This window comes from Schistocerca nitens, chromosome 5 (genome assembly GCF_023898315.1).
Source record: "Schistocerca nitens isolate TAMUIC-IGC-003100 chromosome 5, iqSchNite1.1, whole genome shotgun sequence".
NCBI lineage: Eukaryota > Metazoa > Arthropoda > Insecta > Orthoptera > Acrididae > Schistocerca > Schistocerca nitens.
The window spans coordinates 579,934,338-579,960,191 of NC_064618.1; the positions used below are offsets into that span (position 1 = coordinate 579,934,338).

The 25,854-nt window shown below is 39.9% G+C and overlaps 1 protein-coding gene across 5 annotated transcripts in view; it reads right to left on the reverse strand.

The window, feature by feature from the left end:
• Positions 1 to 5,538: 5,538 nt before the first annotated feature.
• The window catches only part of LOC126259698 (ras guanyl-releasing protein 3-like), a 439,537-nt gene continuing 419,221 nt past the window's right edge, over positions 5,539 to 25,854 (reverse strand). For 3 of the 5 annotated variants that reach the window (XM_049956665.1, XM_049956666.1, XM_049956664.1), the window contains one exon: positions 5,539 to 5,906. In XM_049956665.1, the coding sequence (XP_049812622.1) occupies positions 5,736 to 5,906 (171 nt within the window). In that variant the 3' untranslated portion in view covers positions 5,539 to 5,735. The remainder of the gene's footprint in view (positions 5,907 to 25,854) is intronic. The other 2 variants (XM_049956667.1, XM_049956668.1) reach the window with 2 other exon arrangements.

Genomic DNA, 25,854 nt, shown 5'->3' on the forward strand with positions numbered 1-25,854 from the left:
ATGAAATACTGTTTTTTACGTACAGAGCCACTCCCCCACCCCGCAAGGAACTCCTTGAGAAACAGCCAGCTAATCTGTAGCCTGGTAAAGGAAACCTCTGAATTATCAAATTATTTAAGTGGTGCTCTGATATACCAATAATTTCAGAGTTAAAATCTATTAGCAGTTCACTAACTTTATCTCTAATACCTCTTATATTTTGAAGAAATATGCTAATTCCTTGCTGTTGTTGATTCGGTTATCTTCTTCTGAAGCTGATTAAAAAGTACGTCTGTATGAGGAATTACCTTATAAAAAATGATAGCCTGAAAATGAATTCGTTATCTTGCAGTCTTTGTTTGTATGAACCAGCTTTTTCAGTAGTGGAAGATAGTTTTATGCTCTCACTTGTTGCAGTGACTTCCGTAACAGTAATAAGATTTTTCCCTGTTTTCAAAACATCTTTTATTACTAGTGAATGGTAATTCCATCTTGTCACACACCCAGGGCAAGCTTTTTTGAATAATGCTGCCCAACACTTTTGATCCCTGTGGCAAGTTAGAAAAGAAAGAATTACCTGAAAGGTGTGCAAAAAAGGTGTGGGATTTGTGACTAACAGATGCTGCCATAGACATAAGGTTGAACACATGCGCATAACAATGGATGTAGTTTGCATTTGGATATTTATCTTTAATTAATTTCTGAACCCCATTCAACTTGCCACTCACGACGTTTGCACCATCATAACTCTGAGCTATTAGTTTTGCTCGATAATCGCCAATTAATGGTTCAGTTTCTTTCAGAATACTCTCAGCTATAGTACGGGTATTCTGACTTTCTGGATTAACGAAGTTCCAAAATCTTTCAACAGGTTTTCCCTCAACAACATAACACAAAACAATAAACAATTGAAATTCACAAGACACATCTGTGCTTTCATCCACAATTATTGCAACATAATCGGCACATTTTATTTCTTTATGAACTTCATCATGGTACACTTCTAAGATGCATTGCAGTAGTTTGTTCTGAACAGTCTTTGAAATGCCTTTGAACTCTGATGCTTGAATGAGATGAATTTGAAGATCATTATCCAGTTCCATGTTGAACTGAATTAGCTCACTAAAAACTCCCTTATTCTGAGAGGCATCAGACTCATTGTGGCCCGTGAGAGCCAGTTCCAAAGCGCCACAGAACTGAATACAGTTTACAATTAAATTCAGTATATATCCATTCTTTTCTACACATTTGTTGTGGCTGTTAATTGTTTGTCTATATTGTGAATCTAATTTCTGCAGAATGTTAGTTTTGTCTAGAAATGAAAGACTAAGCATATTATTCATGTGTCCCTTTGACATTTCATGTAGTTTTATTTTAGACAATATATGCCCAATATCAGTTATTCCGGTCTTACACCAGTGAATATCCCCCCCCCCCCCCCCCCAAAAAAAAAGAACCACACACAAAGAAAACAAAAAACAACATTGCTTTCTTCACAACCTCAAATCCATTTCTTCTTTTGGCAAATTTCTGGTTTGAACATAGGGCATTGATATTTTGTTTGCTTCTGTAGATTCAGATTCGGGAGTGGCCTACCTAGTGATTTTTATCTGAGAGTCCTGTCACTAAATGGTGTTTTTAACAATTCATTTACTTTGTTCGTGTTTGCTATTTTCACAAGCAACAGATAACACTGTGCAGACAGCTATATATGGTCAATTACCTGACCTTGCAATCACTACAATGTGTTTGCACAGAACTGTATCACACATACGTAATGAGTATAAACAGAAATACTACACCTTTGTTTGGAAAACAGATGCTCAACAGGTGGTGAATATGTTAGTTTTTTTGTTCTGTAGCAATAGCCTTGCTGTTGTGAAATATACCAATATTGAAATAATGCCTCTTAGTTCCAAAATCTAAGGGTATAATTGTATTCAAATTGCACACAGGGAGATAGAAGTCTCAAGTTTTTCATGGTCAACACATGACTGAATTGTTAGGGGCTGTTCACACCTTTTCCCATCATTGCTTTCCTCTTTTTCTAAATATTGCTGTGCAACTTTGTCAGTATAGCGTGATAACATTTCATAGTAATATCCAAGACTTTTATTTACATAGCTTTCAGGATAACAGTGCGAGAATCTTAGAACTCATCACTGTGCCTGTAATTTGTTTGGTAAGGGTCACAGTACTGAACTGGAAATTTGTCAACTGATGTAAGATGCCATAAAAATGATGATAATTATGTTTGTGCATTTTAATATGCTAACAAAAATAAAAGTTTACTCAATGAAAATTGTTTGTTTCATTGTCTGATAAGTAGTGTGACTGGTGCCATCTAGAGCCTTCAGGAAACTTTCTATCCCACATTCTCTTATCATCGTAAATTATTTTTGTACATAAGCCTCTGTTCCACCTTTAAAAAAATCAGATTCACAATATTCACTTCCTCATTACTCACACAAAATGTATCTTGTTTATTTATGTTGCAGCAGTGCCATCAACCAATAGACCTTCTTGCATAGCATTATGCAAGTGCAGTAGCTTGCAAGGCAGGTAAGGGAATCAACATTGATTGAATCTTCATGAAAGATTAATGACTGTTGGTCTAGTACCCTAACAAGCCTGATTGTGGTTTTTAGAACTTTTACATGTTCATTTGGGCAATTCCTAGGCTGATCCTCAGTCTCTGCTTCATAGAAACAGTCAGTAAAAATATGGTATCACACAGAACAAAGTTTACATGATTCACAGAAGTTGACACAACAACTTCCTTCCCTTAAATTAGCTGATGACTGAATTTGAAGCCATTTTGACTATTTTTCGACTATGACTGCCTCAAGAAATATGTAAAGGTATTTTTAAATTGCCGCTATATATATATATATATATATATATATATATATATATATATATATATATATATATATATATATTTAGTGACATGCTTTGAGGGTTAAACCTCATCTTCAGGCTAAATGGCATTACAAAAACAACTTTACAGTAAGGTCATACTGATGTTACATAGTCTTTTCATAAATGCTGTGGTAATATCAGTATGACCTTCTTGTAAAGTTGTTTTTGTAATGCCATTTAGCCTGAAGATGAGGTTTAACCCTCAAAATATGTCACTAAATAAATAAGTAATACAATAGTTGACAAAGTTTGTGACTGGTAGCGGTAATTTAAAAATACCTCTACATAGTTGATGACTGTTATGACTGAAAAGTGTGAGTGTGGGGGGTCTCACAACAAAGTTAAATAATGAAAAACAGCAGGTTCCATACTCTGAGGTAAACGTTAGTTAAGGGAGAGCCTCTTCAACCAAAAAGTTCTGTTGTCTGTACGGCAAGTAATAGTGTTCATTACAAAGCTATGTGTCAAGGAGTAATGTACTGCAAACAGGCCTCTCTATTTACAGATGTAGGTATTATTTTCTGTTACACCATTGTAATCAAGTAAATATTAAGCTATCAATAAGAGATAAGCAGTAGGCATTTAATATAATTTGAGGAAGCAGAAACATATTTTTCAATGAAGCACTTTCCTTTCTAATTTTCTCGGTTAAATTTAGTTGACACAAGCAAGAACTGCATTAAGCAGATGGAAATAGTTCTTTGTTAATGCAGCATACAGAGTAAACTTTCTAAGAGTTGTCCTTTTGTTAATGTATACACTGACTCTTAACACGTACCTGGAGGTTCTCCTTTTTGATGAGATTGGAACATAACAAATGAATAGTTTACCATCACTAATGAGTATAATGGTTTCCACACAGATTCATTACTTAAGATGCAACATGGAAATCACAAACTTTCAATCACCCTAACTCCCCATCATGTCCTCTGAAATGCAGCATATACTACGTTCCCCCAATCACCCTGGGCTAAAACTCTGCTAGTACACATTCCTCCCTCCCTCCTGTCCCCCCCCCCCCCCCCCCCCTCAAACACACACAGCACCACCTTTCATGATATACGGAGGCACATTTTTTCGAACCTTCATTCTTATGTTGCTGTCTCAATGAAACATAATTGAACTTATTGTTGGGAAATTTTGAGATGATCTCATTGTTGCCCATGTCATCACTATTAAAATAAAAGTACCTGAAGCTGCTATCATTATTATATTTATGTTAATGATGCACGCAGATGGAAGAAAGAAAAGAAGGAAAAACCATACTTAAGATATGTAAATTCATTCTGGCTTTTTGCTTTGACTTCCACAGCTGCTACTTTTTGACATAACAAGACATTTTGACATGCTTAAGGATAAGAATCATCATGGCCAATGCACAAATCATCCAGTGTGGCGTCTGCTGAAATAAGACTTGCAATCCGGTGGCTGAACTTCCCCGGATAGGGCCTCCCAGTCAACAATGCCTCACAGTCATTTCATTTCACCCTTACAGTAATTTCCATGGTGTGTTGAATGTAGGGGACCTACCGCTTAGTGAATGTCATTAAAATATGCTGGAATTTCATGACATTCATTTTTATATTGTTTTTCCCAGTAAAAATGTTCAGATTCAGCGGGCTAAACAAATATATTGTTTACATGTGTGCAAAAGTAGCAGGATATTTTACATTTTTCCTATAGCCTGTAGTGACTAACAATTTTCTAGGAGAGTGTAGTTAATGTCCATACATAATTTATTTTTAAAAGCAATAAGACCTACAGATATTCCACAAAGTAAATTACTGTTACTCAATTAGAGTGCCGTTCTAGAATGTTGTCATGTAGCTATGAATTATCTCTTTAACAGTCAAGAAACACTACATAAGAGACTAGAAACAATAGGCAATAAATAAATAAATAGAAATTGCCACCAGCTCATTAAATAAATTTTGTGAGTGTCAGTAATCTATAACTGTGAATATGTATCAGAATCACACAGTAAAACAAATACCCATACATGCAAGAATAACAACATCTCTTCAACAAGTAGTGAGTGATGTGCTACGGCACACTGGGCTGACAACTGGGAGGATCACAGCTCAAATCCCCATCCACTCATGCAGATCAAATTTTCCATGAGTTTCCTAAATCTGTTAAGGTAAATGTTTGGAAAGTTCCTCTGTAAAAGATACTGCCAATTTCCTTCCCTATCTTTGCCCTAGTTCAAGCTCTCCAATGACATCATCAATAGAACAAAAGAGTGCAGCATACATTAGCAAATAAATCATAACTGAGTAATATATCTGGTGAGGCTGAGGCTTTTTTCAAACCAACTTTTTGTACAAATACCAAGAAATGCATTACCAGTGATAAAAGGCATCAACACACAAGACACAAATATAAGAGACTGATATCACAAAAGAAAATGTACTGCTGAAACACATTAATATGATGCACAGAAGCAGTTTGTCTCCTAAAGCAATCCACAAATCAGAAAAAAACAAGGAATAGCTGAATTGATGCTGCCTTGTTGGTTACCTGAAATGCAAGAATGTTGCAAAAAACACCGAGTTCTTTGTAAGCTAGATGTACAGCATTACTGGGATTTATTTCCATCACTGGTGAAGTTAGTAAGTACATTTATGCATATATACAAATGAAATGACTTGTTTACTTATTTTCTTATATATACAAATGTATATACATTGTACAAAATTACCACAGACTTCATTCTTATCATACATTTAGTTAGTTTCTTCCTTTGAACACTTTTAAAATTTACAACAAAATAGTTATGTAATAGCTTCTTGATCAGTCTAATGTGTTGAAATAGGAAGTCAGAAGGTCACTTATTACAAATGAGTGTCTTTCTGAATATGTAATGTTTCCATCTGACTGAGGATGAAAGCAACAGTTTGTTGCCGGACTTCTCCCACATGGTCCCTCAAGGAATGGAGCTCTTTGTAGGCAGCCTCCAGTTGCTGAAGAAGAAATTGGTTTTCCTTCATGAGACGCTGCTTTGCCTGTGCAGAAATGAGTGACATGTGACTTTCCTTTATAAACATTTATAGACGGTAGTTTCAGCAAAATGAAAATATTGCAGTATGTACTATTATGCTACAACTGGTTACTGACAGTGGCTATACAAGCAACTTACATATGATTTAAGTTTTCAGGCACACTGGACAAGCAAATAAGCAGCATACGTTGCAAGCTTGCTATAAGTATGTGTGTCTTTTTGTAGGTAATGATTAGACCAAGTCCCTGTAAACTCAAATTCAGTTTCTTTTAACTGATAATTATTTTAGTATATAGAAGCATGTGCATTTATGATCATTTACAGTTCTGTCATATTCAGCAAGTAATGTGTCTTAATATATCAAACTTCGTCCATCATTTGTTATCTCGATCTAATTTTATTCCCCATTGCAGTGAAAACAGAATAAAAGACTATGACCACAAATATACAGTGGAATTTTGATAGAACTCCAAACCAGTCTGCAGATCTTGTAGACCTCTATCCACCCAAACGTGACATATATATGTCTTGTAGACAACGTATACAGGGTGAACCTGAACACCACCACAGAATTTTGAAGGTTGTTGAGGGATATCTACTGCATATTTTGGCATAATGGACTCATGGTTTCTACTTGTTTCTTACAGAGTAATAATGTAACTATGATTTATTAAATTTGTTACACCACTTAGATTCGTTTCTGTTACAATGCCTTCACAAAAGTGAAAAAGTCTGTAATACGCAATTATCAAAATGTACAACACAAAACACAGAGTAATGCAACAATCCTCATATGAAACACGTACATATTTATCACAGTTTGTTCACTCTGTGTTGTATAGCTAAAGGCTATCTATGGTGCCAGATTTCACCCTCTCATTTCTTACATAATAATAATAATAATAATAATAAAACAATATCAACATAACTCTCCATTATACATACAAGCATTATCCTCATGTACACCACACAAATTCACATATGACGCAGCTCTCTCACCGGTACATGGAAAGGATGGTCAATGTGCATTGAGCAAGAACACCCTTTCCAATAGGCAGCTGAACCCATCCCATGGGATTTCTCAGCCAACTATGCCATAGAACATTTCCATTTTTTAGTAATACTAGTCATAATGTTGTGTGTCACTATTAATAGACAACTAACACTGCCAGAAAAATGAGTCTGAGACAGAACCAAGCAGTATTGAATGCAGACTGGAGGGTGAAGAGTATAGTGGACATTATTGATGTCAGCAGCTAGTACTGTGAGTGAATAGAACAAGTTTGTTTCCAAACAAAACACGCAATACCTCTCATTGCACTGATGTCCAGATATTTTCAGTCCTGTACATACACAAAGATTACAGGGGCAACAAATCAATATCAAGTGCAATTACTTTGTAACGAACCATGAGGCCAAATAACAAAATACTCGGAAATATCTCTGACCTTTCCCCAGCATTTTGTCAGTGTAATTTGGGTTCACGTGGTATATGAGATGTGTCAAAAGTAATGAGAATGACAACTTCATGAGCAACCTAGTAAAACTTTGTTGTTCTGCTTGGGACCAATGTTCATCTCCTCCAGATGCTCTCTCCGAACTCCATACAGCCATCACATGATGTTTGAGAGTGCCATCAGTGAAGTTGTGTTGTTGTTGGGTGTTACAAAAATGGAACTGCAAAATTTAGAGCAACATTATGCCATCAAGTTATGTGTTAAACTGGGGTAATCTGCATGTGTGACCTTTGAAAATTTGAAACTTGTCTGTGAGGTACATTCCTTATCAAGAGCATAAGTTTGTTGCTGGTGCAAATCATTTCTGAAAGGCTGAGAACACCTTTAAGATGAACCTCGTTCAGGGAGACCATCAGCTTCAAAAACATTGAATGGATGCAGGCTCTAGTGAGAATGTTCCTCCAGAATGAATACACAACCAAGTATTCTAGAAAGATGTACTTGGAACGTTCAGGAAAATAGTGAACTGAGTGAGACCGGACATTGCAGACAAGTGAATACTGCATCATGACAATGGCTCATGTCACATGGCCACTTCCATCATGGAATTTTTGACCTCAAAAGGCATTGCTATTGTTCCACAGCCCACTATTCATCTGATCAGAGTCCTTAGACTTTTTTATTTTCCTAAAATTGAAAAATGTCTTAATAAGATGTTGTTTTGGGACTGTGGAGGATATTCAAAAGAATGTGACTGATATGTTAAAGGTTTTTCAGTATTGCTGCCAAGACTGGGAACAATGACTTCACCAGTGTATAACAACCAAAGGGAACTATTTTGAAAAAAAAAAAAAAAGAAAGAAAACTATAGTAGATAAAGCAATCACACACCTTGTATTACTGAATTAAGGCTAGTTTCTAATATCCAACACACAAAAGAAAAATTTTATCTGTAGGATAGGGCACTGATTAAGGTATAAAGGGGTTGCAGTAGGTCAATAATACCTGGATGAACCAATATCCCTTGGAAGATTACCTTTATCACCTCACTGTGGATTATGCAATTATGTGAATTGGCCAATTTCTCACGCAATTACACATTTCCAAGCAGCTATGACTCAGTACCAGCCAGAAGTGAATGTAACACAATACATAACAGTATCAATAAGCTTATCAACATATGTAAATGATAAATTAAATAGAGTCAGCAGCACTCTTAAGATTGCTCTCTGATTATACTGTTTTTTACAGCAAAGTATACTTGCCGAATGATTGTAAGAAATATGGAGTATAACTAATACGGTATTTACTCTGTGTTCTGAGTAGCACTTTTTAAAATTTGGAAGGACACAAGATAACACCCGTAACAAAGAGATTCAATAGTATCCAGCAATAGGACTAATAATAAACTTCTGGAGTTTCTCATGTCACATAAATATTTAGGGGTAGTTGCATGAAATATGAATGGGAGCTTTAGCTTTGTCAGGAAAATTCTGGGAGGAGATGGTGATTTAATACAAGGCCCCAAAATGACTAATTCTAATATACTGCTCCAGCATTTCGAGGATTATCAAGGAGGCATGACTGTAGACATTGAAAAATTTAAATGTTACACAGAAAGAATTGTAACAGCACAATACGGTTTGTACAAAAGTGCAACAGAAATGTTCAGAAAATGCAAGTAATGATATTTGGAAGAAAGTTATCACTGTTTTTGGGACACTTTGTTGTATAAATTTAGAGAACTGATATTCAAGACAGGCTGTGCAGCAATTCTATTATGTACACACATTGCTTATCATGACTAAGGACAAATAGAATTAAAAAAAAGAGAGAATGTCTATCTTAATACATAAATATAATGTAATTGAACAATGGAAAATTCAGGATGGAATGTAACAATATTGTGAAAAAGAAAGTTGCTACTCCGCTATATGGTGAGTAGCGTCTTTCCTTTTCATAATATTGTTACATAATGCAATTGGATAGATAAAAATGTCTATTCACGAAGCAGTGGCAGGGGAACACACGTATTAAGGTACTAAAATATGCAAACTTTTGGAGCCAGTGGCTCCTCCTTCTGCCAGACAGGAAGGAGGAGCAAGAAGAGGTGTGAAGGAAAGAACTGGTGAGGTGTAGGAAATGGGGAGAGTTTGGAAAAGTCGCCCAGAACTCGGGGTCAGGGGACACTTATTGGATGGGATGAGCAGCAAAGATTGATTGTTGGGGTACTGCATTGGATGAGATTTGAAAATATGAGAGATTAAATGTGAGGGTAATGTGCAAGACAGAGATTACTGACAAAACATTGTGCATGAGATAATAAGAGCTGAGAGCTAACTGCACCGTATGTGGTAGAGGTGGAGCTCAGTGAAAAATAGACAGATCAGAAAATAAAAGATATAGGAAAATAAATAGAATGAAGAAAAGAATAGTTACTGAGAGGAAATGCTGAGACCTTAGAAATTAAGGCCAGGTGGGTGGCAAGAACCAACTACATGTTGTGACGCCATTTCCCACATGCAGATTTTTGAGAAACTGGTGTCTGGGGAAAGAATCCAGATAGTTTGTGTGGTGAGACAGGCATCAAGATCACAACTGTCACATTGTAGACATACTCTGCAATTGGATATCATCTTGTCAATATACAAATTCTGCCTCTGCCTATCCCCATTCATCCTAATTAATAATGTGATAGTTGTCATGCCAGTGTAAATGGTTGAACAGTGTTCATGTAACAGCTGGTATAGGATGTGTGTAATTTTACAGATGGCTTTCCCTTTGATAGTATATGTTTGCCAGTTCAGGGCTGGTATAGGTGGTGGTAAGAGGGTGCATAGGGTAAGTCTTACAGTGGGAACAGTCATAGGGGTAGGAGTTACAGTGTAGGGAGAGGGGTGTGGAAGGTGCATAGGAACTGACAAGGTTATTGAGGTGATTTGGAAGGTGAGGAAAGGCTATTCTATCTGTGTCAGACAGAACAGACCTCACTTAAGGGCATGATTTTAAGAAGTCACAGCCTTGTCAAAGTAGGTGATTAATACAAGGTATTATCAAAAAATAACAGGACTTTTTCAATTTTGTGGGCTTTGTACATATGATTTTGATTGTTTTTTTATCTTGTTGGTACACATGTTCCTACTGTATGATTGCATTTTCAGATGTTTTCAATATTTAGTTTCTTGTTGACAGTCAAAAAGATTAAATGTGTTTTTGAGTGCTTGGTGAATATTTATTTAAAAAAAAAAATGGATCAAAGAATTTGCATTAAATTTTGCTTGAAAATGGAATAAAGTGCAGCACCACATTCAAAATGTTGACTTTGGCTTGTGGTGAATTGAGTATGAGTAAGACAAGAGTTTACGAACAGTATAAACATTTCAAAGAGGGTTGAGAAGACATTGAAGATGATGACTGCCCTGGATGCCCTAACACATCAATTACTGATGACAACATGGAAGAAGTAAAAAAAAATGGATCTTGAGGATCACCAAATCACCATGAGGGAAATTACTGATGATGGTGGCAAATCCTTTGGCTCATTCCAGGCAATTTTTTAGGATGGTTTGGGCATGAAACCTGTAGCACCAAAGTTCATTCCAAAATTGTTGAATTTGATGACATTGCATAGGCATCTTTCAGGAATTGCTGAATGAAGTTGACAATGATTCAGAACTTCTAAAGAAGGTTATAACAGGTGATGACACATGGGTATGATGTCAAAACCTAGGCCCAATTGTCCAAATGCAAACTGCCTGAAGATCCAAGACCGAAAAAAATTCGACAAGTTTGATCACATGTGAAGTATCTTCTCACGTTTTTCTTTGATTATAGCGGATAGTGCATCATAAATTCCTGCATTTGGTCATATGGCCAATAAGGAATACTTCCTGGAAGTAATGCACAATTTGCATGAAACAATCTGAAGAAAACAACCAGAATTGTGGCAAAACCACTCATGGAAATTGCATCACGATAATGCTCTTGCTCCCACCTCAACGCTTGTTCATGATTTTTTTGGCAAAAAATGAAACTGGTATGTTGAAGTGCTTCCATGACTTGAAAAATTGCTGGCACAAGTGTATTGTATCTGAGAGGAATTTCCTTGAAGGGGACAAAGTTGATGTTGATAAATAAATAAAAGTTCTTTATGAAAAACGAAAGTACCTGTTACTTTTTCCTGACACCTCCTACATTCAAGGCCTGGATAATACTGAGTGAAAGGAAGTGAATCCCTAAGTTGTTCTCTTTTTTTTTTTTTTTTTTTTTTTTTTTTTTTTTTTTTGAGAATCAGCAATATCAGGATTGCATGAGATGATGTGGGAAATCTGCTTCTTTTGAAGTAAGTTGGTGGAGTAATTACATCAAATGAAGGGTGAGGTGGGAGTGGTGGGTATTGCTGTAAAGAGTCTGTAACTGAACAAATAAATATATTTGCCTTGAATGCCAAGGCTGTATGAGAGGGAAAGTTTGACATGGAAAGGATGGTAACTGTCATAATATAAGTACTGTTATTTATTGATAGGTTTATTGTGAACAGAAGTGTGAAACTGACCGATGGTGAGGACAATGTCAATATCAAGAAAAGTGGAATAGGATTCAGAACAGGACCATGTGAAATTTAAGTGGGAGAGAGTATTTAGAAGAATTTTAATGGGTCATCCTCACCATGAGCCCATACGGCAAGGATGCCATCAATGTATTTAAACCAGACCAGAGGACAAATACTTCTGGAGCAAGGTATTTGGTGGGAATAGGAGGGCACAGATTTCAGACGATGTAGGAAGTGGTTGATGTCTTCAATATAGTATGGAAGTCTTTGTACAATAGATTTCAGATGTTGATCAACTAAGGCAGATATACAGTCCAAGGTTGATTGGGTTTGTGAATGTTAGGAAGAAGACAAAAGGTGGTGGTGTGTGGTTTGGTTGGAGTACGAAGTTCTATGGATTGAGGTATTAGTCCTTGCGAGGGCCCAGAGGTTATAAGGAGGCACTGTTGTTCAGTTAGTATTGCAGGGATGGGGTCTTGATGGTAGATGCTGTACACAGATATGTCAGACAACTGGCACAGACCCTCACTTACATAATCCTGCCAGTCAAGTACCATAATGGAAGATGCTTGTCAGCCTTGAGAATAGTGATGGAGTCATCAGTTTTTAGGGAATGAAGAGCCTGGAGTCCTGCAAAGGTCAGGGTGAGGGTCATGTTATAGCAACCTGAGGAAGGATTGCAAAGCAGTGCTGGATGTTAGGAATTCTTAAAATGCTTGAAAGGGATGATTTTTGGGCAGTGGTGGTGGATCAAGCTGGAACTGTTCAAGGCAGGGTTCAGTACCAGGATTGCTGTTAGAAATGTTTTGTGGTAGGCTCCATCTGATATTTCTTTGACCTAGTACAGAGACAGACATTTTTCCCTCACTCAGCACACGAGTGGAACAGGCTAGTCACCAATACTGGTGTGAAGTACCTGCTGTCATACATGGTATAGTCGCTTATAGAGTTTATTGTATAACTGGTATCCAAAATTAAAGCAACAAATTACTGTTTCCCCATCCTGTGTCTAATTCATGATATAATCATACAAACTGCAACAGATGACCATACGATCATGTTCTGCATGGAATATAGCATTTTGGCCAACAGAAAATCATGCCAGCAATAATGTCAGGGCACCTATCAAACAGAGTAGTGTTTGTCGGGTAGTCCCACATCCACAGTCAGTGCGTACACAGTCACAGATGGTGCAGTATGGCACAAAGAAGATGCCTACCAGACGGTCTGCATTTGAGGCCCATAGGAAGAATGGAAGCAGGAGAGTCGTAAACTCACGTGGCCCAATGGCTTAACATTAGTCTTTCTGTTGTTTCTCAGATGCAGCAACATTTAATACAGACTGAAACTGTACCCTGAAGACCCAAGCAGGGCCAAACATGGATGACATCAGAAAGAGAGGACCATTATTTGGCTGTAAGCATAATGATGTGGCCTTAGTACTGCGTAGCAACTGGCATCAGACCTCGCAGCATCCACTGGATGTGTTTTATCGAAGGCTTTGACAGAGTGGCCTTTATTGTTGGAGACCTGCTGTATGTGTGCCTCTGATGCGTCTTCACAGAAGGGAATATCTAAAGTGGAGTTGTCAACATGCCACCTGTACCGTTGAAGAGTGGGCCAATGTTCTTTTCACAGATGAGCCCCGATTTGGGCTGGAGAGTGATTTTGGATGGATTCGCGATGTTTTCTTGGAAATGCAAGATATTGCACACATGGTGTGGCCTGCACACTCTCCTGATTCGAATCCCATAGAGCATGTCTGGGATGCACCAGGGAGATGGGTTGCATCATGTCAACATTCACTGACCACTCTCCAAGGCTTGCAAACAGCTTCGCAAGAAGAATGGGTGTTATTGCCTCAATATGACATTGATGACATTCTCAGCATGCTACATTGTTGTCAGGCCTCTATTGCTGGCAGAGGTGATCACATCCTGTAGCGAGGCATTAACCAGTTGTTGGAAAGTGTGTGTAAATTTGTTAGGTTGGAAAAAACGAAGAACATTTTTGTCTACTGTTCTGCTTTTGCAGTTGTTTCTTTATATTGTTTCTACTTTGTTTTCACCTGTCGATACTATTTTGTGGCAAAATAAATGCAAAATTGCAAAATTTCTGTTTGGTGCTTTACTTTTGGACACCAGTGTAGATCTAGGCATAATACATCCAGCAAATTGCTCAATGGTTCATTATTTTGTAGGCTGTTGCTACCACTTGTCAGAACAGTCTGCCACAAGCATGCTTTCTCATGTGATGTTCAGCTCAATGATGTGGTTTGCATTCATGAACCTCTATGTAATATCTGTCAGACTGCTTCTACTGAGTAAGGTCCTTGTGTACATATATAAATAAAAATATTTTTATGTAAATCATTGAATTTCTGCTTTTATTTCAATAGCAAGGTGAAAATCCTCATCCTGGCAGTGGAAGACAGACTGTATCTTGTGACCACAAACTTAATGGTTTATCTGGGCATGAAAGACAGATGTTAACAAAAAAAAAAAAAAATGCTGAGCGATTAGGTGCAGATCAATAAGAGAAGTACTGTACCACAGAGTCATAAACAGTGACTCAGTAATGCTTGTTGGGAAGAAATCATGGGAAGAATGCTCTGAAGAAATTTATGAAGCAGACAGTGTTGATGTAAAATGTAACTTTTTTTTTTTTTTTTTTAAGTGAATTCTCTCAGCACTGTCTCTTGCTCTCCCCTAAAATGAATAACAGTAAAATCATACAGGAGTAATGATGGTAATGGAAACAATTATATCTATCTATCTATCTATCTATATCTGAATCCCACTCCAGCTACTGCCGGGTCTGGGTGCTGATGAGTCCTCTCCATTTGGCTCAGTCCTCCCACCACTTTTCTTTCTCCACTTGCTGCCAGGTCACACCTCTCCTTTCTACAGATATTCTCACTCCCATTTTCCACCGTGTTCTTGGGCGCCCTCTAGATCTTTTCCCATCCATCTTTAGTTCTTCCATAATTTTGGGGAGAGTCTGCCCATGCGTCCTCTTAACATGCCCATACCATCTTAATTTCTTTCTTTCAGTTTCTTCTTTCATACTTTCTTGTTTGAGGTCCTTTTTAATCTCTTGATTGTGGCACCATACACAATCATTAACCCAGCTCCAGGGAGGTAGGGTGCCCTTCCCTACTCCTCCCTGGGGTAATTCCTGCCTGGCGCGTCCACGTTGCAGGGGTGGGCATCCTACACTTCAGTAGGCCGGAGTGCTAGGATGGCTGAGTTCAGGCAGGGACCCAATCCCGTGGGGTATAACATGGAACCCATGCCCAGAGTTATGGGTGAAGACATTAATGGCAGTGACAGCGGAGATGGAAGGCTTCGGAACGGCGTAGCTGGCAGATAAGGCAACCCTCCTTTCTGGGAATTAAATGAGAAGGAAACCACCGGCTTGTGGTGGAGGAGAAACTCCAAAGGCTAAGGGAGACAACCCCAACAGAAAATCCTTTCTTGCATTAGGCCTAGCAAGCCAGTAGGAAAGTCTTCATATATTGCTTTCAGAACACAGACGAGCCTCGGAAACAGCTATAAAAGTACTTAATTATATGGCAGTTTTAATCAGCATATTAATTTTGGATATTGTATACCTGTAACTGACAAATGTTCTAAACATCCAAGGGTTTTGATTGTGTTGATGGCAAAAGTCTTTGGCTTGTGCTAAGGAAATTGTATATGAGATCCTGCTGATGATTGGCTGCAGAACACCACTCTTTCACGGCAATATACACTAGTTTTATAAATACAACCCCTGAGGAGATTACAAAATTCATCAGGTCACTGATAAGTGGCAATTCTGCTTCATATGATGACATTCAGGGGAAAGAATTAAAATATTAAGCTTAATAATAAGTCAGTGACTTAGGTCATATTCCCCAACTGACTTAAATATGCTATAGTAATACCTATCTTTAAAACTGCCGGTAAGGAAACCACCACCTACTTCACTCCTTCCGATACTTCGAAAAATATTTCAGAAAGTGGCCTATGATGAAATGCTGACTCATTTAACTAAACAGCTCGACTTTCTTCTTGGTCCTCCATAGATAGAGCAATACAAGACCACAGATATGAAGTCATGGCATAGATAAATGAGAAAAAATAACCTATTTATGTATTATCCGAACTCAATTTAGCTATTTTTTTGTGGATTACAAAATTCTGCTTGCCCAGCTAAAGTGTTATGACCTCATTCCTCTTGTATGGATGTAGTCTTGCCTTCATAACAGAAAGCAGGGTCTCATTGATATACTTTGTCATAAGCATGAAAATAACCCTAGGATGGGGAAAATATGGCTTATAGGGTCTCTTAAGGTTCAGAACAGGGCTCATTCTTGTTTTTAACATATATAAATGATCTCCCAGTGACTTGAAAGAGTGGTTCAAAACCTATAGTGTTTGTTGATGACACAAATAATCAATGGTAATTAAGTGTTTAAGCTTAGCTTTTCTGGGCACGGATTAGATGATAACTAAACAGGCCCACAACTAGTTCACAGCAAAGTAGTTTTAAGTCTTAATATCACAACGATTCATATTATGATGCTTCAAACAAACAAAAATGACTTGATGGCACCAAAAGTGGACACTAATGGTTGTTCAGTAAAGGGAACACTGCGTATAAAATCCAATGGGGTCCACCGGCTGCAGTGGTCTAGCGGTTCTAGGCGCTCAGTCAGGAACCGCGCGACTGCTATGGTTGCAGGTTCGAATCCTGCCTTGGGCATGGATGTGTGTGATGTCCTTAGGTTAGTTAGGTTTAAGTAGTTCTAAGTTCTAGGGATCTTATGACCACAGATGTTGAGTCCCATAGTGCTCAGAGCCATTCCAATGGGGTCCACCTGGAGAAGAAGTTGAAATGAAGTCAACAAACACATAAACTAATCAATAATTTCAGTTTGGCATGTTTTGCACCTTTTTCTTCATATTTTTACTACTTGTTGTCTTATGAGATTACCTTATGGGCCAGTGCGGCACCTAAAGTAAATGTATTAGGTGGTGCATAAGTTCATACTGTTTTTGTTTTGCCTGTTGGTATTCTGGTTGCTAGGGATTTATTTATTAACTTTCATTTTTTATTTGTAGTCCGCTGTTGCCATTTAAGTTTACATATTGTCATTTTATCATTTGCAGATAGAGTGTGGAGCTGTGGACACTAAAAAAGAGAGTGCCAATTAGAGAAATTGGCACACTTCAAGAAAGATTTTAACAATTTCAACAAGAATACACTCTTTGAAATTATGAAGGTAGCAAGAGTAAAATAAAGGAAGTGAAGGTGATGTTCAACTTGTTCAAAAACCTGACAGCATTTATAAGAGTCAAGGGGCTTTAAACGGAAGCAGTGGCTGAAAAGGGAGTGAAAGGAGGTTGCAGCCTATTCTCAACATTATTCAATCTGTACATCAAGCAAGCAGTAAAGAAAACTAAAGAAAAATTAGGAGAAAGAATTAAATCTCAGGGGGTAGAAATAAAAACTTCGAGGTTTGCCAGTCACATTGTAAAACTGTCAGAGACAGTAAAGGACTTAGAAGAGTAATTGAACAGAATAGATAAGGTCTTTAAAGGGAGATATAAGCAGGTCTAAGGCTTCCATTCAGTCCCTTGTTGACAAGTCTGGTATGGTAGTTGAAGATAGCAAAACAAAAGACAAAGTTTTAAATTTTATGTTCAAGAAATCGTTCACACAGGAGTATCATGCAAACATATTGTCATTTGACCATCGGACAGACTCCCATATACACGACATAGTAATAGGCACCCTTGATGTAGAGAAACAACTGAAAGATTTGAAAGCATATAAATCACCATGTCTGGATGGAATCTGAATTTGGTTTTACAGAGAGTACTCTACAGCAATGGATCCTTACCCAGCCTGCATTTATCATGAATCTCTCACCCAGCACAAAGGCCCAAGTGAATGGAAAAAAGTGCAGGTGACTCCTTACATAAGAAGGGTAAAAGAACAGACCCACAAAATTACAGACCAATATCCCTAACTCTGGTTTGCTTCAGAATCCTTGAATGTATTCTCAGTTCAAATATTTTATGCTTTCTTGAGACTGAGAAGCTTATGTCCATCAATCAGCATGGTTTTAGAAAGCATCACTTGTGCTAATATCAGCTTGCCCTTTCCTTACATGATACACTTCAAACTATGGATGAAGGGCAACAGGTGGATGCCATGTTCCTAAATTTCTGGAAGGGGTTTGACATAGTGCCCCACTACAGGTACGAGCATATGGAATACATTCGCAAATATACGAGTGGCTCAAAGACTTCTTAAATAATAGAACCCAGTGTGTTGTCCTCAATGGCAAGTGTTCATCAGGGATAAGGGTGTCATCAGGAGTGGCGCAGGGAAATGTGATAGGACTGCTGTTGTTCTCTACATACATAATTGATTTTGTGGACAGGGTGGGCAGCAATCTGCAGTTGTTTGCTGATGATGCTGTTGGTTTATGGTAAGATGTCAAACTTAAGTGACTGTAGGAAGATACAAGATGATATAGACGAAATTTCTAGTTGGTGTGATGAATGGCAGGTAGCTCTAAATGTGGAAAAATGTAAGTTAAAGTAGTGTCCTGCTTGACACAGTCAAGTCAGTTAAATATCTGGGCACAACATTGCAAAGTGATGTGAAATGGAATGAGCATTTGAAAACTGTGGTAGCGAAGGCAAATGGTTGACTTTGGGTTATTGGGAGAATTTTAGAAAAGAGTGGTTTACCTGTAAAGGAGATGCATATAGGACACCGGTGTGACCTATTCTTGGGTACTAAAGTGTTTGGGATCCGTACCAGGTCTGATTGAAGGAGGTCATAGAAGCAATTCAGAGGCGGGCTGCTAGATTTGTTAACAGTAGGTTTGAATAACATGTAAGTGTTACAGAGATGCTTCACAGTGTTCTTTTTGAGAAACGCTATTGAGAAAATGTAGTGAATGGCATTTGAAACTGAGTGATAAGCAATTCCATTGCCACCAATGTACATTGCATGTAAGGACCACAGAGATAGGATATGAGAAATTAGGGCTCATATGGAGGCATATAGATGGTCGTTTTCCTCTCACTCTATTTTTGAGTGAACGGGAAAGGAAATAACTAGTAGTGATAGAGTGTACCCTCCACCGTGCACCATATGTTGGCTTGTGGAGTAGTAGATGTAGAGGTAGAACATCAACAGAAGCCCCCCAGGGGGCTCACCGCTCCTTGGTGGGTAAGTGCTTGGCTACCATGGGGCCCCAGCCTTTGCAGCATCTTTGACATTTCGTGCTGCATGTCTATCCTCTTGCTATTCTTTCTCGCATCCATTGGAGAAAAAGTCTTAGGGTGTTTTTTGGAATGTGTTCCTCATTTCCAGTGGCTGACATTGTAACAGTCTCACCACTGTTTTTTCAATCCTTTTTTTCTTTCTTCATTCACCTTCATCTATCCTTCCTCCACTTCAGCATTTCAGGTTCCTCTTTTTCTTCTTCTTCCTCCCTCTGCACTCCTGAAGGCCGGCCCATGCATTTGATGCGGAACAGGCGACTGGGTAATGCATAATTCCCAGCCCCGTGTCAAAAGGTAGGGCTTGCACATACCCTCTGGTGCAGGCCAGGCCCAGGGAGGTTTGATTACCTGAGCTGCTACCTTTCCAAATTGCCAAATGATCCCACTGTCAGGTGTTCGGGAGGTGTGACCTGAGGTGTGAACTATCACCTAAGGTAGGTGTGCCCCCTGTGAAGGGGGCCCCTAGTTGGAAGGAGCGTGCCATCGGAGATGCTGGCAATCATGGGGGATTTTCTCACAATGAGCTAATCATCTTCACAGTCAATGCTACAAAACATAAACAGAATGAGGCTAACAATTCAAAGACTGTCTCATCTGCACCAAGGCTCCTCATGGTTTTCCATACTGAAGATGGTCAGTCCTTTGCAACTGTAAAGGTGTTGATGCAATTGCCGGCCCTGTGAAACCTTTCTCTTCTTCATGTGATGGCACTTTGCATTTGGAGACTACTTCTGACTCTCAAGCACAACAACTGCATGCAGATTCACTCCTCCACGGCTATCCTGTTTGTGTCGAGGCCCATCACACTCTGAATTCTTCCTGTGATGTTATTTACACTAGGATGCTTGATTGTCTGACCAAGGCAGAAATCCAAATGTATCTCTCTGTCCGTGATGTCATTGTTGTCCATTAGCTGATGAAAAAATTAGATTCTCCTTAGTGCGCACGGACACCCTCTTTCTCACTTTTCATAGAGTGTTCTTCCATCAAAGATCAAAGCAGGTTATGATGTTATCACAGTCAGACCATATATTCCAAACCTGATGCATTGCTTGTTACAAGCACACTTGAGAGTCCTGTCAACATGCAGCCAAATATGTAGCCTGTGGCAGGGATTATCACAAGGCCAATTGTCCACCTCCTTCTCCCCGCTGCATCAACTGCAATGGCGACCATGCCACCTCCTCCCACAATTATCCTGTGTATCTTGATGAGCAGGCTGTCCAGGAGATTCGAGTGAAGGATAAAGTGCCTTACCCAGTTGCTCGCATGGTGTTGGCTAGTTGAAAACACTGTGTTCTACTATCTGGCACCTACGGTATTGTCCTTCCTACAAGGGTGGTTTGAAAAGTTCTTGGAATCACCATGAGAGGTCAGCACTAGTGCAACGAGTTGATCACATGATATTCATTGGACTGTTGCCTATAAACACATGCCACATCAGTGCTCAGTGTTCTTGGAAGAGAGCTGTGGTGGTGATGTGGCTCTGTTGTTGTTGTCGCATAGTGATTTGCAAAGATGGAAAAACATCAAGATTCGAGCAGTGATTAAGTAGTTCGTAAGGAAAGGTATGAAAGCAAAGGACATTCATGCCAATTTCCAGGGATAAATGAATTTAAATTTGGTCAGGAGAGCTTAGATGATGATCTGCATCTGAAAGGGTGTATCACATTTTAACTGAAGAATTAGAAAAGAAAAAAATTATCTGCAAGATGGGTGCCGCGACTCTTGATGGTGGATCAAAAACATGTGCTTCGCCATGGCAAAATTACATGAACTAAAGTATGAATTGTTGCCACACCCACCTTATTCACCTGATAAGGCTCCGCCAGACTTCCATCTCTTCCCAAAACTGAAAATTTTTCTTGGTGGATGAAGATTCACTTCAAACGAAGAATTGAAAGCCAGAGTTGACAACTATTTTGCAGGCCTGGAGGAAACTCATTTTTGAGATGGGATCAAGGCAGTGGAACATCATTGGACCAAGTGCATTAATGTACAAGGAGACTACAGTGAAGAATAAAAAAGTTTCCGTGATGTAAGTACTTTTTTTCTATTCTGTTCCGAGAACTTTTCAAATCAACCTCGTACCTCTTGCTCCATGAAGGACATGTCCACGCAGACATGCCACTTTAAATTTAGTACTGTGGTTGTGAAATCGCCCAGCATCATGGTAGCATCCTTGTCTCCTTCTTCAGCTGTGCAACACGCCACCATACTTTTGCCTCATGGGAGGAAGTCACCAGCTACACAACTTGCAGGCCAGAAAAAACAGAAGGAATACTTTTGTGAAGACTTCCTACATCCCTCCAACCAACCAACATCTGAGTCTTCCTCTGCTAACTAGAAAGGCTTGAAGAAGTGAAACAAGGGCAAACAATCTCCTCCTTCGCCTAATCGAAGATCCTCTGCAACAGTGTTGCCACATGATACCCTCGCCTGGCTGACCTCTGTGTCGCCGGTGCACACTACCAAACATTTTGCTGCACTGGACTCCACAGTCAGATAGCAGAAGAATGCTGTGCTCCTGTAGAACTCATGGAGCAGGATTCTCCTGCCTCTGTGCTCTGTAGCAGTCTTCGAAGAATGGGACTCGGTAGCCACTAAAGTGACACCCCTTCATTTTTTCTTGTCGTGACTCTCCTCCAATGGAGCGTTCACAGTCTTTGATCCAGCTGCTGTTAGCATCGCAGTGTCCACTTGTTCTCTGCCTTCAGGAAACTTGGAGCTCTCGCATTTCTTCCCGGTCCATTTTGACCTTCCCTGCCAAGGTCGGCATTCCATCTCATGGGGGAGTCATGCTGTTCATACAAGGTGACATTCATGGTCAACCCATCTACACACCTTCAAGCTGTTGCAGTTTGCCTTTTCCTTCCTCACTTGACATTTTACCCTTTGTACCATTTACATCCCTCCATCATTCGATGTCACCAAGGCAGACTTTCTCCAACTTATTGGGCAGCAACCTTACCCATTTCTGCTGCTCAGTGACTTTAATATGCACCATCTGCTTTGGGGTTCTTCCAGAACCTGTCTGGGAGGTGCCCTCCAGGCTGTCCTTCTTAATCAACTAAACCTCTTCTGCCTGAACACAGGAGCACCCACATTCCTTTCAGACTGCTCACACACCTATTCTCATTTGGACCTATCCTTCTGCACACGGGAGGACGACAGTTCAATCCCACGTCCGGCCATCCTGGTTTAGGTTTTCTGTGATTTCCCTAAATAGCTCAAGGCAAATGCCAGAATGGTTCCTTTGAATGGGCACGGCTGACTTCCTTCCCCGTCCTTCCCTAATCCGATGAGACCGATGACCTCGCTGTCTGGTCTCCTTCCCCAAACATCCCCAACCCAACCTTACCAACCTTCTGCACTGCCCAACTTGCCCATCATCTCAAGTGGTCCGTTCTCTCTGACACATATTCAAGCAACCATTTCCCATGTGCTGTCCATTTGCTGCCTCCTACCCCACCTACATGCACACCCAAATGGCAGCTTACTAAGGCCAACTGAAGGCTTTACTCCTTGCTGGCAACCTTCGATGAACAATATTTCCCCAGATAGAATATCTTACAAATGTTATCCTTACCACTGCAAAACATTCCATTCCTCACACTTCCTCTTTACCATGCCATGTCCTGGTCCTTTGGTAGACTGAGGCATGCCTCGATGCAATTTGCGCACAGAGACATGCTTTCTGCAGTTTTAATTATCATCCTATGATGGCAAACTGCATTCATTATAAACAGATGCATGCACAGTGTCATCACATTCTTTTAGGATAGCAAAAAAGCTAGCAGGATTTCATTCACTATTTTTTTTAACACTTCCACTCCCTCTTCCATTGTGTGGGCCAACCTCCGACAGCTCTCTGGGACGAAGATCCATTCCCCAGTTTCCAGCATGACAGTAGCAAACAATGTCATCATGTACTCTACTGCTGTGTCCAACACCTTGGGCCTCCATTTTGCGGAAGTTTCGAGGTCCTCCCGCTATCACCCTGCCTTCCTCCATTGGAAATGAGTAGAGGAGGCTCAGGCAATACCCTTCTCTTCTCAGAATCAGGAGTGCTACAAATGCACCTTTACTGTGAGGGAGCTAGCTCATGCTCTCACTTCATCACAATCCTCTGCCCCAGGGCCAGATGCTGTTCACATTCAGGAATTGCAGCATCTTTCTCTCACAGGCAAGCACTTTCTGCTAAATACGTACAACCCTATCTGGGCAGAGAGCATGTTTCCCAGATGCCAGTGTGAAGCCATTGTCATAACCATACCCAAGCCTGGTACAAACAAACATCTTCCTTCCAGCTGTGTTTGCAAGGTGATGGAATGTATCATTCATGCCTGGATAGTATGGCGGCTCGAGTCTCACAATTTACTAACCACTGCACAGTATGGATTTCGAACGTGCTGTTGTGCAGTTGACCATCTCGTCACTTTGTCCAACTATGTCATGAATGGTTCTCTCTAGAAATCCCAGACTGTGGCTGTGTGTTTCATTTGAAGAAACCCTATGACACCTGCTGGAGGATTGGTATCCTCCATACTCTCTACATGTGGGGGTTCTGTGGTTGCCTGCCCCATTTTCTTCAGGAATTTTTAAAAGACCGAGTTTTCAATGTATGTGTGGGTTCTGCCTTGTTGGACACCTTTATCCAGCAAAATGGTGTGCCTCGGAGTTCTGCCCTGAGTGTCATCATGTTTGCTATCACCATCAACCCTCCTGCTAGGCATCTCAGGTTCCCTTTTTTCGACAATTTTGCCATCTATTGCAGTTCTCCATGGACCTGTCTCATTGGGTGACATCATCAGTGATGTCTTGAACACCTTTGGTTTTCGTTTTTCCACCAACAAAAGTGTTTGTATGAATTTCTGGTGGTGCAGTGGTTTCTTCCACTGCCTTTACATCTTCTCTGCCATTCGTTCCTGTTTGATAGGAAACTTTCTTGGTCCTCCTATGTGTCGTACCTGGCAGCCCACTGTACGCAGTCCCTCAATGTCTTATTTGTCCTCAATGGTACTTCTTGTGGTGCAGAGCGAACCACCCTCCTCTGATTGTACCAGTCTCTTGTCCATTCGAAACTAGACTATGGGTGCTTTGTTTATTCATCTATACATCCGCCCCTCTTATGCTGTCTCAATACTGTCCACCATCATGACATCCGTTTGGTCACTGGTGCCTTGTACACTAGCCCAGTTGAGAGTCTGTAAGCAGAAGCTGCCAAACTACTGCTGTCGTACCACCGTGACGTTCTCCTCAGCAGATATGCATGCCATTTGTCTGCCATATCTGGCAACCCATCATATGCCTCCTCCTTTGATCACCAGCATGGAGTGCGTCCCTTTTTACTGTTACCTCCTGGAGTTCATTTTCAGCTCTTGCTCTGGCAGATTAACCCCACACTCCGTGTAACTTTCCCAGTGGGTGTGAACCCCTCACCACCTTTGGCTTCATGTGGTGGCCCAAGTTCACCTTGGCCTTCATTCGCTTCCTAAGGACACTACTCTAGCCTCAATCTGTTGCCTTCAGTTTGACAACCTTTGCATGGAACTTCGCAATAGGTCCTTTGTGTACACTGATTGCTCTTGGACTGACCATGGTGTCAGGTGTGCCTTCAACATTGGCACTGACATTTTTTGGTATTAGCTTCCAGCACATTGCTCCATATTTACAGCAGAGCTCTTTGCCCTATATCATGTTATGCAGTAAATCTGGTGACACAGTATTTTCAATTGTGTCATCTGTTCAGACTCTCTTAGTGCTCTTCAAAGCCTCTGTGTACTTTAAACCATCCATCCCTTAGTGCAACAGGTCCAGGAAAACTGTCACTTGCACACTCTTGATGGAGCCACTGTGATTTTTATGTGGGTTCCTGTTCATGTTGGTCTGACAGGAAACAACACTGCTGATGCTGCTGCGAAGGCTGCAGTCCTTGTCTCTTAGCCCACTAGCTCTGATATTCCCTCTGATGATCCCTGTGTTGCTGTCTGTCAGGTAGTGGAATCACTTTGGCATCACCACTAGTCCCCCCTTCATGGGAATAAGCTCCGTGTTATTAATCCTCTCCCAGTGGCTTGAAGTACCTCCTCTTGGATCTCCTGCCATGAAGAGGTCATTTTAACTAGGTTGCGTATTCGACACTGTCTTTGTAGTGCTCCTCCACCACTTTTTGCACACTGCGTCCAACTTTTAACTGTCTGCCAAATGGAATGTCCTGTTTTTAACTGTTTACATTCCCATTTGGGTTTGCCATCTGAGTTATCGGCCATTTTAGTGAACGATGCATGGGCTGTAGACCGCATTTTACTTTTTATTCATTGTAGCAGTACAGTGAAGACCATTTATGTTTTACTTCTAGACCTCTGTTTCTTTATGGCATATTTTATAGAGCTTTCTCCATGTCCCTTCTGTTGGTTGGGATTGATATATAGTCATTTTAAACTCCTCTCTTTGCCTTTGTGTTTCACAATTTTGACATGTGCACATATGATCCTAGTTGGTTTTGTATCCTAAAACAAAACAAACAATCAACAAAAGCAAAACAAGGTTAATGGAATGTGGTTGAATTAAATCAGGCGGTGCTGAGGGAATTGATTAGAAAATGAGACATTAAAAGCAGTAGATGAGTTTTGATATGTGGGCAGCAAA